Raw genomic sequence first — 12,793 nt, 5'->3', positions numbered from 1 at the left:
CCGCTGCCCCCGGCTCCGCCCCTGAACTGAGATTCTGCGTCGACTACCGGGGCTTGAACGCTGTCACCCGGACCGACGCTCATCCCATCCCCCGAGCAGACGAGCTGATCGACCGGCTGGGGGCCGCCCGCTACCTTAGTATCTTCGACCTAACGGCGGGCTACTGGCAGATCGGCCTCACACCCAGGGCTCAGGAACGGTCAGCCTTCTCTACCCCCGATGGCCACTATCAATTTAAGGTCATGCCCTTTGGCATGAAGAATGCCCCCGCCACGTTCCAACGCCTTGTGAACCAGGTCTTGGCGGGGCTTGAAGAATTCAGCGCTGCCTACCTGGACGATATCGCTGTATACAGCCGCCACTGGTCCGACCACCTCCGTCACCTCCAAGAGGTCCTACAAGCCCTCCAGCGGGCCGGCCTCACCATTAAGGCCGGCAAGTGCCAGATTGGCCAAGGGTCTGTGACCTACCTTGGGCACCAAGTGGGGAGCGGGCTGGTGGCTTAAGATTGCTGCCATCCAGTCCTGGCAGCCCCCCGTCACCCAGACCGAGGTCCGAGCCTTCTTGGGGCTCACCGGCTACTACCGGCGGTTCGTGAAGGACTACGGCAGCATCGTGGGGCCCCTCACGGGTCTCACATCCAAGAACCAGCCGAAGCGGGTCAATTGGACTCCTGATTGTCAAGCGGCCTTCGAGGAGCTGAAGGCCGCCCTATGCACCGCCCCGGTGCTCCAGGCCCCCGATTACAGTCGGGAATTCGTGGTGCAGACCGACGCCTCCGACCACGGCATCGGAGCCGTCCTCTCCCAGTTGAACCCCGAAGGTCATGACCAGCCGGTGGCCTTCATCAGTCGACGTCTCCTGGCCCGAGAACAGCGTTGGAGCACCATCGAGAGGGAGGCATTTGCAGTAGTGTGGGCCCTCAAAAAGCTCCGACCCTATCTCTTCGGTACCCACTTCCGGGTACAAACCGACCATCGACCCCTGCAATGGCTGATGCAGATGCGGGGGGAGAACCCAAAACTCTTGCGCTGGTCCATCTCCCTGCAGGGAATGGACTTCACCGTGGAGCACCGACCAGGCCAAGACCACGCCAACGCGGATGGCCTGTCCCGCTTTTTCCGCCTCGACGAAGAGAGTCCCCAAGGAGATGGGTGACTCTCCCCGCCTTCAGCTGGGGGGGACGCATGTTGGACAGGCCTCACAGACGGCTCGCTCCCTCCCCGCTCGACAGGGCCCGAACTCCGGCCCACCTGGCATATCCCCGCGACAAGCACCTGTACTCCGTCTCCCGACGGACCCTCTGCCCTCGGACCCCTACTCATCACGGGGTCCAGCCCCACCAGCTTTCCCGGCCGGGTCAAGCCGCCATCTTGGGCCCTGCACCACGCGGCCGCCTGGCCTCCCCTCGACCCTAACCCCGGGCCTGGCCGGCCCCGACATCCCGGCACCACTATCCGCCCAGGAGGTGAGCGGACCACTTGGCAGGTCAATGGGAGACCGAAGTGTCAAGGGCTCTCCCCCGCCAGGTGCCGATCGCCCCCAGCTCCCCCAGGCACTGGCTCCACCCCCTGCTGGGTGTCTGGACACCTTCATCCCGGACCCTCCGACCTCCAAGTGCGAGGGTCCGGACATCAAAGGGCACCAGCCCTATAACTGAGGCAGCTCCGGAGCAGGAAGGCAGTTGTATCCTGGAGTCGAGAGACACCGAGTGAACTCAACCCTGACGGTCTACTGGCGCTGCCGTAGCCCGCTCTTGTGAACCATCGTCCTGCCTGCTGGCGCTGCCGCGGCCTTCTGCAACAGTCATCTTCCTGGGACCTGCTGGCGCTGCCGCGGCCCGTTGTAACGACCGTTCTCACCGGGACCTGCTGGCGCTGCCGCGGCCTTCTGCAACATTCATCTTCCTGGGACCTGCTGGCGCTGCCGCGGCCCGTTGTATCGACCATCCTCACCGGGACCTGCTGGCGCTGCCGCGGCCTTCTGCAACATTCATCTTCCTGGGACCTGCTGGCGCTGCCGCGGCCCGTTGTATCGACCATCCACACCGGGACCTGCTGGCGCTGCCGCGGCCCATACCACCTAACCACCAAGCTCGAGGATTGTGAGCTCATCATCACCTCACCCGAACTACCTGATTGGTAAATAGACTGTCCCGCTACCCCCTTCCCTACCTTGCGAGACTCTAATCGAGGGGACCCCTGAGTCCAGACCTCCTTGTACCATTTCACCGTACCTTAAATAAGTGCCTATAAAGAACACTGAACCTTATCCGTGTGTGATATTCGTCTGTGGGGGGGAAGTTACTTGTCTGTACGATCGCTGGAGACGGCTCTCCCCGGAGACCTCTCCTCCTGACCCCGGCCGACCCTCCCGGTCCGTCTACCTTTTCTAACAATCTTGTTTGTAAGAAATGTTTCACAGCAGCTATGCCATCAGACTGGAGGACTGACGTATAGAGAGGTGTGACATCTATCGATGCCATTAAAAAATTCTCTTCCCATTTGACAGCTTTGATTCTATTAAAAAAATCCATTGTGTCCCTTTAGGGACACAATGGATTTTTTAATAGAATATTTTAATATGATGGTAATGCGGTGACATAGTTCATGAGGAAGTTATCCAGAAAGCGTGATGTAGATTCTAGCAGAGAGCCAATGGAGCTGACTGTCGGTCTGCCTGGTGGATTTAGGACTGATTTATGGACTTTCGGGGGAAAGTAGATTGTTGCCAGGACCGGATGGTCAGTTTTCAGATATAAAAATTCCTCCAAATCGATCACATTTCTCTCTTTCCATGTATGTAACATCCGTTGGTACTCCTCGTTCCAAGTTTCTATCAAATTTTGTGCCAGTTCCTCATAACAATCTTCGTTGTTTAGTTGTCTTGCTGCTTCAGCTATGTAATCACTCCGGTTTTGGATCACAATATTTCCGCCTTTGTCTCAGGCTTTTATGATTATTGAAGTGTCTTCTCGCAATTCCCTAAGAGCTAGATGTTCACCAGGTGATAGGTTCCGCGATTTCTTCTTTATTCATCTCTTTCTCGTTGTCTTTAGAGATGCATAAAGGTGTGTACAGTCGGTTTCAGGGGTTCACCTTCTGGGATCAGAGTAGTAGTGGGTCAAGATTCCAAGTACTGCCAGCAGTTCTTCAGGAACCATCTGGGTTCTACCAGGATCAGGGTGCTGGTGAGGCTGGTAGCTGGTGCGCTATGACGAAGGGGGGGGGGGCACCCGAAAAGAGGCTGCACAGGGGGACCTGCGGGCAATTCCGAGGGCTCCCAAGCGTGGGCTTAGCTCGCAAGGGGTCTTGGAGCATGGGGGCACCGCCAGTACATCAGGACCCGGGCCCGGAGGCTCAGGTGCAGAGTGGGTAGGTTGGCTGAACTGGGCTGACTGCATAAAGATGGTGGGCCAAAATCGAGGCAGCTGGGCCACTCTCGAAGCTTTGTCCTGGTGCAGTGAGAATCCCGTCTGGACACTCACAGTTGGTGTTTAGTGCAGGGTGTCTGATACAATAGGGGTTGGTGCTGCACAGCTCCGGTTGGCCCTGGTGTCTTCACACACGGTGGGGAAACCGATCTGACTTTCCAGAGCACGAGTACTTTCTCCTGGTCGTCTGCTGCATCAGTCAGGCTAGGGATGCTGCAAGCCAGTGGATTGGACGGATGCTTGTCGGTGCCTGCGGACTGCAGGGGAGTAGCTTCTCTACTCCAAGGGAGACATTCGATGTTTGTGGAAGGGCTGGTTGGCTACCTAAGGCTTTGGTAGTTCTCCAGCTCGCAGGATGAGCCACTCTGTTGCGATTGTCAAGAGAGGGCTGAGTATGGCAGGGTTTTGTGTTAGTCTAAGTTCTGCTGCAGTTCTCTCCAGGCAGTGACTCTTCTTTGTCCCTCTACTGTTGATCCATCGATTCAGAGTTCTGGGATAAGGGGTGCCACACAAATACTCAATTTACGGGTGTTATGGGCAGTGACTGGTAGTAGACAATGGGCTACCTACCTTTAGGATGTCTACACTCTCATATGACCACTCCCCATGGGAAGTGGGCATAACCCTAACCCTAGAGTGCAAATTCCATCCAAAACAACATGGCTGAATCTGAAAGGTGGGGTCTACATCAGCTTGCCCGCCCTAGGGTTGGTGCTGGCTGAATGTGGGCACGCCTCCTAATCTTAACTAATTTCCCTGCCTGTCTTGCCGCCACAAAGTAGGGTCAGACCATGGGGTTGGGCACCGCCACTATCTGCAGAGGCCCAGAGTCACATAAAAAAGGTGGCAGGACTTGTAAGCTTCCCACCCTGGAATGTCTATCCTGCTTGGAGGAGGTGTGAACACCTCCACCCAGACAAGCTTTGTTCCTGTCCTCCGAGAGTGAAGGCGCTCTCTCCTCAGGAGGTCAGAAACCTGTCTATGGTGGCTGGCTGGTTGAGACTAGTCAGTCAACACACTAGTAGTAAGTAGGTAGGTTTTCAGTGGGCACCTCCTAAGGTGCCCTGTGTGTGCATTTATTGATTAAATCCAGCACTGTCATCAGTGTGGGTTTATTAAGACCAGTTGTTTGGTAACAAATACCTTGGGGTTTGTTAGAGTCGGGGATCTCTGGTTGGCGCAAGGTTGCCCTTGTGTCAAGCAGGAACCCTCTCCTCCACGTCAGGGCGCAGGATAACCCCTTGCGAATGACCCTTGCTCACCCTCTAGGTGCGTGGCGTGAGCAGCCAAGGCGATTCCTCAGGCGTTGTTGGTTAAGCACTTACAATCCCACACACAGTAAATACATCAATCCCCCCAGAAATGGACACCAGACTTGGATATATATAAAAATACGCTTCTTTATGTAAAAATAGGTATATATATCTCAGCAGACTTATCACAAGACCAATAACGTTTTCGCTATGCCACCAGGTTGTAAAGCGGCCAAATGTTCGTTGTTCGTAGCTTCAAATGGATACTTTGTAGTCTCTTGCAAATGTTACTTGTGGTTCCAGTACTCACAGAGATCGACTCCTGCGAACGGGGAAATAAGGCGTTGCGGGCCCCGAGCCCGATGCTGGAACTTCTTTCGTGATGTGGAGAGTCAGCACAGGTCGGTGCGACTCTCGGCTTCAGACGTGTTCTTGGGTCCTCAATCAGCAGGTGTGGGCACGTAGGCAGGCGCGGCCAGCGACCCTTTAGCACGGCGGTGCAGGAGGGTCTCCACAGCGGGGGCGGCGCGGCCTGAGATGTCCGGGGATAGCGAAGCGGGGTCGCAGGGCACGGTCAGTGCAGCTGGATGACCCGGCGTAGATCGCAGTCGTCGGACGGCTTCCGGCGGGAGGGGTGATAGCGCGGTCAGCGCGCTCCAGTAGCAGGCGGTGACAGGGATGCAGGCGGCCTGGCCCGGGGACAGAGAGCGGCTCGGGACGGAGCGGGGCTCTCACGGGTTTGAGGCAGGCGAGCTTCTGAGTGTCACGGCCCTAGGAGGGGCGATGAGGGGCGCAGTCTCTTTCCAGCGGGATGCACACACGGCTCGAATTGGAGGATGAGCAAGAAGCACAGAGAACCCACTGGTCCTGGGGTTCAGTTCAGGGGGCAAGCTCAGATCAAGCCCTTGGAGAATGTTCAAGCACAAAGTAGCAAAGTCTTTTCAGTAAGTCTCTTCCTCTCCTTTCTCAGCAAGGCAAGCAGCAGGCCAGCTCCTCCAGCGTCTCCTTCTCCTTCTAGTCGGGCAGAGGTTCTTTGTGGTAAACAGGATTCTGATTTCTTAGGAGCCAGGCTCCTACTTTTATACCATGATTCTTTTGTTCTTTAGCGCCAGGGGGCCTAGGCCTGGCTCAGTCCAGTTCTGGAGCACTTTGTTATGGTGACTCTTCTCTTTCCTTTCAGCAGCAGGGCAGAGACATCAGCCGCCCCACAGGGGGTGGCGCCGGCTTTGTGGTGGCAGAGCACAGGTCTATTCACGAGTCAAGGTGTACTCCTCCCACCCATCCAGGTGTCACCTCTCTACCCACCACCTGGCAGCCAACCTGTCTCTGGGGATTCCCCAACCCTGCTCCTTACTGTTGCCAGGCAGAACACATACACACAGCAGAGGCGGACTGAGATGGTCAGGTCAGTAAATACTAACTTTCTAAAAGTGGTATTTACAAACCCAGGATATTAAAATAAACTTGACTACAAGAAGTATTTTATCATCCTGAGTTCAGGCATACTAAACTTGACACTTCTACCATGCTCTCTGAGTCCACTGGGGTCACAGCGTTGGCGTGATCCCGGCAGCCCATTCTGGCCTATGGAGAGCAGGTAGCCTTCAATAGTGAAGAACGGAAATGGCTGTAATTCACTACTAAGACATGCCACACACATCAGGGCCTGTCCTACCTTATGCCTACAATGCACCCTGCCCTTGGGCCTACCAGAGGGGTGGCTAATATGTAGGTAAGGGAAGGTTTAGGGACTGGCAAGTGGGGGCACTTGCGTAGTCAGCGCTACGGTCCCGGACCGCGCACAGGGTCGGCGGTGGCAGACCCTAGACACACTTTACAAGGCCGCTTCCGTGGGTGGCGCAACCAGCGCTGCAAGCCCACCAGCAGCATTGGCATTCACAAGCCCTGGCACCCCTGGTGCACTTTACTGGGGACTGACAGTGAATCCAATAAACCAATCATGGACATCAATTACAGGTACACTTTACCTCGGGAGCACTTGCACTGCGGCACGGATTAGCCATGGCGCCGTGCCCTGAGCGGACAACACCAGCAAAACAATCGAGGCACACCATCAAAAAGTGGAAGGGAAACTCACGCCAAGGTGCCAGGTCTAACAGGGTTCATTAAAGCTGTCATGGGATGTGTGGCATGTCGTCTCTTCAGTATTCTCTGTACCCAGACCCACAGGCTGCATTGACAGTTTGCATGAGCTTGGTGAGGGGTCTCTTAGGGTGGCACAATACATGCTGTGGCCCTTAGGGACCCTCTTTAGGTCCACTGCCCTAGGTAACATGGGTACCACTTACTAGGGACTTACAGGGGATCCTAAAGGGATGCCAAATGGGGAACAATCATACAGTTTAGGGACAAAAACACTGGTGATGGTGACCTGGTTAGCAGGAACCCAGCACACTCTCAGTCAAAGTTGCACCAGATACCAGACAAAAAGTTATGTTATGTTAAATATTTTTATAGCGCTCAATAGTTACTCCGAAGAGTGTCCCAGCGCGAAGCCAAGGGCGGGAGAGCCAAAGTAGAGAGCAAGAGGAGACTTATGCAAACAGATAGGTTTTAAGGAGACGCTTAAAACAGCCTGGGTCCTGGGTATTCCGCAGGAAAAATGGGAGAGCATTCCAGGCAACGGCAGCTTTGACAGCAAGCGAGCTGCCCCCAATCCTAGACCGGGAGAAGCGCGGAACCCTCGCAAGTAAAAGAGCTGATGAGCGAAGAGCTCTAGTCGGAACATAAAAGGCGAACCGCCTCTGCAGATAGATGGGACCCAAATTATGTAGGGCCTTGTGGGCGATGACCAAAGCCTTGAACTTAACCCTCTCAATCAGGGGCAGCCAATGCAAGGCCTGAAGATCAACGCAGACACTACAACTTCTAGCGATACCAAGAAGGAGCCTAGCGGCCGCATTCTGGGTCGCTTGGAGTTTGTTCAAGGAATAGCCAGGCAGGCCAACATAGAGGGCATTGGCATAGTCCAGGCGGGACAAAACCACAAAAGTGGGGGGTATCCATGTAAAAAGGCAATAGTTACCTATAATGCACGTCTCTAATTTCTGTATAGTCGTCTACTGATGCACCAAGTTGCCGATTACAAAGCAAAGACGTCTGAGCTTGACTATTAGAAGTTATTACAGTCTGGTTCTGCCATCACAAGGCCTGCTGCTAGAGCCAGCAGCCAAGGTGAAAGGCAGGTCATTGCACGGAGCATTATTGAAGCAGCTGTTTAAAGCAACCAAACCAGAACCTCGCTCTACTTTTTTTTTGCTCTATTTTATTAACTTACAATGACAAGCAAAGAGAATGTGTATTTTGTGCACTCCTTTGATCGAGAAAAGCTAGCATGTGTCTTCATGTTTCTTCATATTCGGAGCTGCTGCACCATTTATAAAAATAAATGTTTAAAGCGGAGTTGTATTAAACTGTTTCTAATATCCGTTTGCAACAAATATCCAACAGGTTTTTGATGTGTTTAATTTTGTAATCGAGATTTTGTTTTTATTCATTGTTTGCAAACCTACTCACTCTTTTATATGAAAGAGCTTTGCACCAATGTTTTAAGTGCTTTATGAGAAAATTGACAGTGCCCCCATGTATTATATGGGATAAACTACTCCCTGGCGTTCATAATAAGGATATTTCAAGTCATCTTGGGGTCCCATAACCTTATATGGTTTCATAACCTCTATATGGTTATGTAACTCCTTTGCGTATTACAGTATCTTAGAATGTACGGCGATGTGGTACTTTATCACTTATATAATGAATATGTGTATCTCCCATATACATTTTACTTTCAATGAAACCACCTTAATTGTAAAGTTATGATTGAAAATAAACCTATAATTGGTTGTTCTTTGATAAAGTATGGTAGCTGTAAAGTTGCAAACAAAATCTTTCACACTTTTCTTTTACTCCTTCTCTGCACCCTCTCATCTGAATTCTTAGTACCTTTTTCAGTGGGTTCATCTGACCATCTCCTCTTTCTGTTCTACTAAAAGTAGTGTCTATAATGTGGTTCTTGTAATGGGATGTGAATGACAGTTCCAATCTCACCTTTGTTCAACAGCTGACGAGCCGATTGATAGAAGCACAAGGATCAGACGTCATAGAAATGGTGTTGTGATTCATGATCAGAGGGAGCTGTCCGGAGAGTCCAAAGGAAATCTGTGGTCATTGGTGGAAGATCACCGAAGAGGCCAAAGACATAATGGGTCGATGCGACTCATGACTATTCATACAGGGCAAAGCCTTTCTCCATGGCATGGTAACGTGCAGCAGTCGACAGTAACAAACGGATGGCATGAAAGAGCAAAAGGACAGATGCCACATGGTGGAGGCAGCAATGCTAATGGAAATCACAGCAGGCACTCGAGAGTCCGGAGTAATAGGAAACTTAAGGCTCATGCCTTCCATGGGGAGAGTGCCTGGTTTACAGAACATTCCACTGTCAATCACAGAAATCCTACTGTTGAGGAAACAGACTTACACGTGGAAGGTAATGATACCCCAAGTGCTGGTTCTACTTTTAGGATGAAGAATTGTGCCAAGAGCAAGGGCCCTGTATACCAGAGCACAGATCGTGAGAACAGCAGTACTTCGCCTCTTGTATTGCATGATAGAGTCTTTACTGGTGGAGCCTCAGGGAAACGAGCAGAGCCTCTGAACAGTAGCAAAAATCATAACTGTGCTCTTGAAATACCCCTGCAAGTGCACCTAGGGGAACTTGCAGAGCATGAGAATGACCGTATTAGCCCGTCTCCTTCATCTCGCCTACACCAGCAAATCCTTGCATACACAGCAACATACGGAGCTACTCAACATGAAAATGGCAGCCTCGGTAACGGCTTATATGTCAGACAACACAGACTTATTGACCAAAGAGGAATCCCATACAGATGTAGTGAACATCTGGACAACCGCCTTAATCAGCGCTTTCCCCCTGGAATCCACCAACAGGTACGCACAATTGAGAAACCATATACATTCACTGTTCGTGAAAAAAGCCAGAGTTTGACCTCTGCCTTTTCACCTAGCCATAGAAAACAAAATGGTGGAAGACCGTACAAGTGCACTGAATGTGAGAAAAGCTTTCTTCATAAGCCCGCACTCTTGAACCATCGACGAAAGCACACGGGAGGTCAAATGCATCAGTGTGGTGTGTGTGGGAAAAGTTTCCCTCACAGCATTACACTCGCTATACATCAGAGGATCCACACAGGTGAGCGTCCATATAAATGCTCTATGTGCGAAAAAAGCTTTAGTCAACGGTCACATGTTGTGCGGCATCAGAAAATTCACACGGGTGAGAGGCCATACCGATGCACTGAATGCGGGAAGGGCTTCAGCCAGAGGTCTGACCTGGTCATTCATCACAGGATCCACACCGGGGAGAAGCCGTATGCCTGCAGCGTCTGCGGGCGGAAGTTCAGTGTGCGATCCAATCTCATTAAGCACCAGAGGGCTCACACCGCGAGACTAGAGTACACCGTATGCACATGATTCCTTCATCCCAGGCCTGTGTGACGGTCACGTCTGCAATTTGGTCTTCCTCCTGGTGCCTTCAGTCTGACTCTGACTCGTTCAGAATTAGGTCACGTGACCGCTTCCGCTTGTTGCTCAGTGTCTGTGGCTTGCCAATAACCAACACCTAGCTATACGTCCTTAAAATGAATGAACGTTTGTTAGGTTCAGACTTTCTAAATTCAGGATGTGATTGAAGAGACCACAGTTGAAAATGTAACACTTTAAACAGTATCTGTTTACACAATCTTTATTCCGGTAAGCCACTTGTCAGTACATGTTCTCTCTACGCACAATGAGCAAGAAACAAAACTTATTTGGAAGGAATGAGAGGTGGGGGTTAGAACCCAAATTCTGACCAGGGCAATAAAATGTGGAGTTCTGTAATTTGTATTGTCTTCTCTTGTTGACCAGCTAAGTACCCTGAGGCGGAAGCCGGGGTGTCTGTGTTGCTGCTAGACTAGCGTTTATTTTATTCTTTGTCAACTGCACTGTGTTTCATGTCTTGTTTTTAAAAACTGAAAACTCACGTAGTCAGCTGCTTTGCTCTTTTGCACTAAACTGCGCCGAGGGGGAAGACCAAAATCCCTACTCCGCGTCACTGCACCCACGTGACTCGGGGCCACGCCCACCCACGTAGCCACGCCCACTCCAGGAAGCAGAAAAGCGCCGTGCTTGCTCTAAGCTGGTGTTGACCAGCTAAGTACCCTGAGGCGGAAGCCGGGGTGTCTGTGTTGCTGCTAGACTAGCGTTTATTTTATTCTTTGTCAACTGTATTGTGTTTCATGTCTTGTTTTTAAAAACTGAAAACTCACGTAGTCAGCTGCTTTGCTCTTTTGCACTAAACTGCGCCGAGGGGGAAGACCAAAATCCCTACTCCGCGTCACTGCACCCACGTGACTCGGGGCCACGCCCACCCACGTAGCCACGCCCACTCCAGGAAGCAGAAAAGCGCCGTGCTTGCTCTAAGCCGTTGTTGACCAGCTAAGTACCCTGAGGCGGAAGCCGGGGTGTCTGTGTTGCTGCTAGACTAGCGTTTATTTTATTCTTTGTCAACTGCACTGTGTTTCATGTCTTGTTTTTAAAAACTGAAAACTCACGTAGTCAGCTGCTTTGCTCTTTTGCACTAAACTGCGCCGAGGGGGAAGACCAAAATCCCTACTCCGCGTCACTGCACCCACGTGACTCGGGGCCACGCCCACCCACGTAGCCACGCCCACTCCAGGAAGCAGAAAAGCGCCGTGCTTGCTCTAAGCCGGTGTTGACCAGCTAAGTACCCTGAGGCGGAAGCCGGGGTGTCTGTGTTGCTGCTAGACTAGCGTTTATTTTATTCTTTGTCAACTGCACTGTGTTTCATGTCTTGTTTTTAAAAACTGAAAACTCACGTAGTCAGCTGCTTTGCTCTTTTGCACTAAACTGCGCCGAGGGGGAAGACCAAAATCCCTACTCCGCGTCACTGCACCCACGTGACTCGGGGCCACGCCCACCCACGTAGCCACGCCCACTCCAGGAAGCAGAAAAGCGCCGTGCTTGCTCTAAGCTGGTGTTGACCAGCTAAGTACCCTGAGGCGGAAGCCGGGGTGTCTGTGTTGCTGCTAGACTAGCGTTTATTTTATTCTTTGTCAACTGTATTGTGTTTCATGTCTTGTTTTTAAAAACTGAAAACTCACGTAGTCAGCTGCTTTGCTCTTTTGCACTAAACTGCGCCGAGGGGGAAGACCAAAATCCCTACTCCGCGTCACTGCACCCACGTGACTCGGGGCCACGCCCACCCACGTAGCCACGCCCACTCCAGGAAGCAGAAAAGCGCCGTGCTTGCTCTAAGCCGTTGTTGACCAGCTAAGTACCCTGAGGCGGAAGCCGGGGTGTCTGTGTTGCTGCTAGACTAGCGTTTATTTTATTCTTTGTCAACTGCACTGTGTTTCATGTCTTGTTTTTAAAAACTGAAAACTCACGTAGTCAGCTGCTTTGCTCTTTTGCACTAAACTGCGCCGAGGGGGAAGACCAAAATCCCTACTCCGCGTCACTGCACCCACGTGACTCGGGGCCACGCCCACCCACGTAGCCACGCCCACTCCAGGAAGCAGAAAAGCGCCGTGCTTGCTCTAAGCCGGTGTTGACCAGCTAAGTACCCTGAGGCGGAAGCCGGGGTGTCTGTGTTGCTGCTAGACTAGCGTTTATTTTATTCTTTGTCAACTGTATTGTGTTTCATGTCTTGTTTTTAAAAACTGAAAACTCACGTAGTCAGCTGCTTTGCTCTTTTGCACTAAACTGCGCCGAGGGGGAAGACCAAAATCCCTACTCCGCGTCACTGCACCCACGTGACTCGGGGCCACGCCCACCCACGTAGCCACGCCCACTCCAGGAAGCAGAAAAGCGCCGTGCTTGCTCTAAGCCGTTGTTGACCAGCTAAGTACCCTGAGGCGGAAGCCGGGGTGTCTGTGTTGCTGCTAGACTAGCGTTTATTTTATTCTTTGTCAACTGCACTGTGTTTCATGTCTTGTTTTTAAAAACTGAAAACTCACGTAGTCAGCTGCTTTGCTCTTTTGCACTAAACTGCGCCGAGGGGGAA

General features: G+C 52.0%; 1 protein-coding gene across 5 annotated transcripts in view; it reads left to right on the top strand.

The window, feature by feature from the left end:
* Positions 1–10,608, top strand: part of LOC146822509 (uncharacterized) — a 125,428-nt gene extending 114,820 nt beyond the window's left edge. For all 5 annotated transcript variants that reach the window (XM_085613623.1, XM_085613624.1, XM_085613625.1 and 2 more), the window contains one exon: positions 8,768–10,608. In XM_085613623.1, coding sequence (XP_085469749.1) covers positions 8,768–10,200 — 1,433 coding nt within the window. In that variant the 3' untranslated portion in view covers positions 10,201–10,608. The remainder of the gene's footprint in view (positions 1–8,767) is intronic.
* Positions 10,609–12,793: the final 2,185 nt, after the last annotated feature.

This window comes from Triturus cristatus, chromosome 6 (assembly GCF_964204655.1).
Source record: "Triturus cristatus chromosome 6, aTriCri1.1, whole genome shotgun sequence".
Lineage (NCBI taxonomy): Eukaryota > Metazoa > Chordata > Amphibia > Caudata > Salamandridae > Triturus > Triturus cristatus.
The sequence above is the reverse complement of the archived record's forward strand: the minus strand, read 5'-3'. Positions and strand labels throughout refer to the sequence as shown.